The 381-nt window shown below is 31.2% G+C and overlaps 1 protein-coding gene across 1 annotated transcript in view; it reads right to left on the bottom strand.

Annotated features, from left to right (window-relative positions):
• The window catches only part of EMH_0043510 (uncharacterized protein), a gene marked incomplete at both ends in the record, with an annotated part of 2,899 nt that overhangs the window by 210 nt on the left and 2,308 nt on the right, over positions 1-381 (bottom strand). The window contains one exon of the mRNA XM_013495850.1: positions 192-381. Within this exon, the coding sequence (XP_013351304.1) occupies positions 192-381 (190 nt within the window). The remainder of the gene's footprint in view (positions 1-191) is intronic.

The following is a 381-nucleotide window of genomic DNA, read 5'->3' as shown; positions in this document are numbered from 1 at the left end:
AAACAAAAGCAAAAACAAACAAAACAAACAAAATAAAAAACAAAATAAACAAAATAAATAAAATAAAAAAAAAACAAAAAAAACAACAAAACCACCAAAACAAACGCTAAAACAACAAAACAAAAACTAAAATAAATAAAATAAATAAAATAAATAAAATAAAAAACAAAATAAATAAAATAAACCCCTACCTGCACAAGGAAAGGCAAGAAGAGAGCTGCCTGTATCTAATATAACACTTTGTCTCTGCGGTGGTGACCCCACAAAAACATCAATAAAATAATAAGCGTAAGAAAACATAGAACCAAACAAACGCACGCGGATTACTCCTGCTGCTGCTGCAGGCAGAGATTCTGCTGCTGCTGCTGCTGCTGCTGCTGT

Source organism: Eimeria mitis, genomic scaffold, assembly GCF_000499745.2.
Source record: "Eimeria mitis Houghton genomic scaffold, Emh_scaff1788, whole genome shotgun sequence".
In the NCBI taxonomy this organism is placed as follows: domain Eukaryota; phylum Apicomplexa; class Conoidasida; order Eucoccidiorida; family Eimeriidae; genus Eimeria; species Eimeria mitis.
Note: the sequence above shows the minus strand (reverse complement) of the source record. Positions and strands in the feature narration are given on the sequence as shown.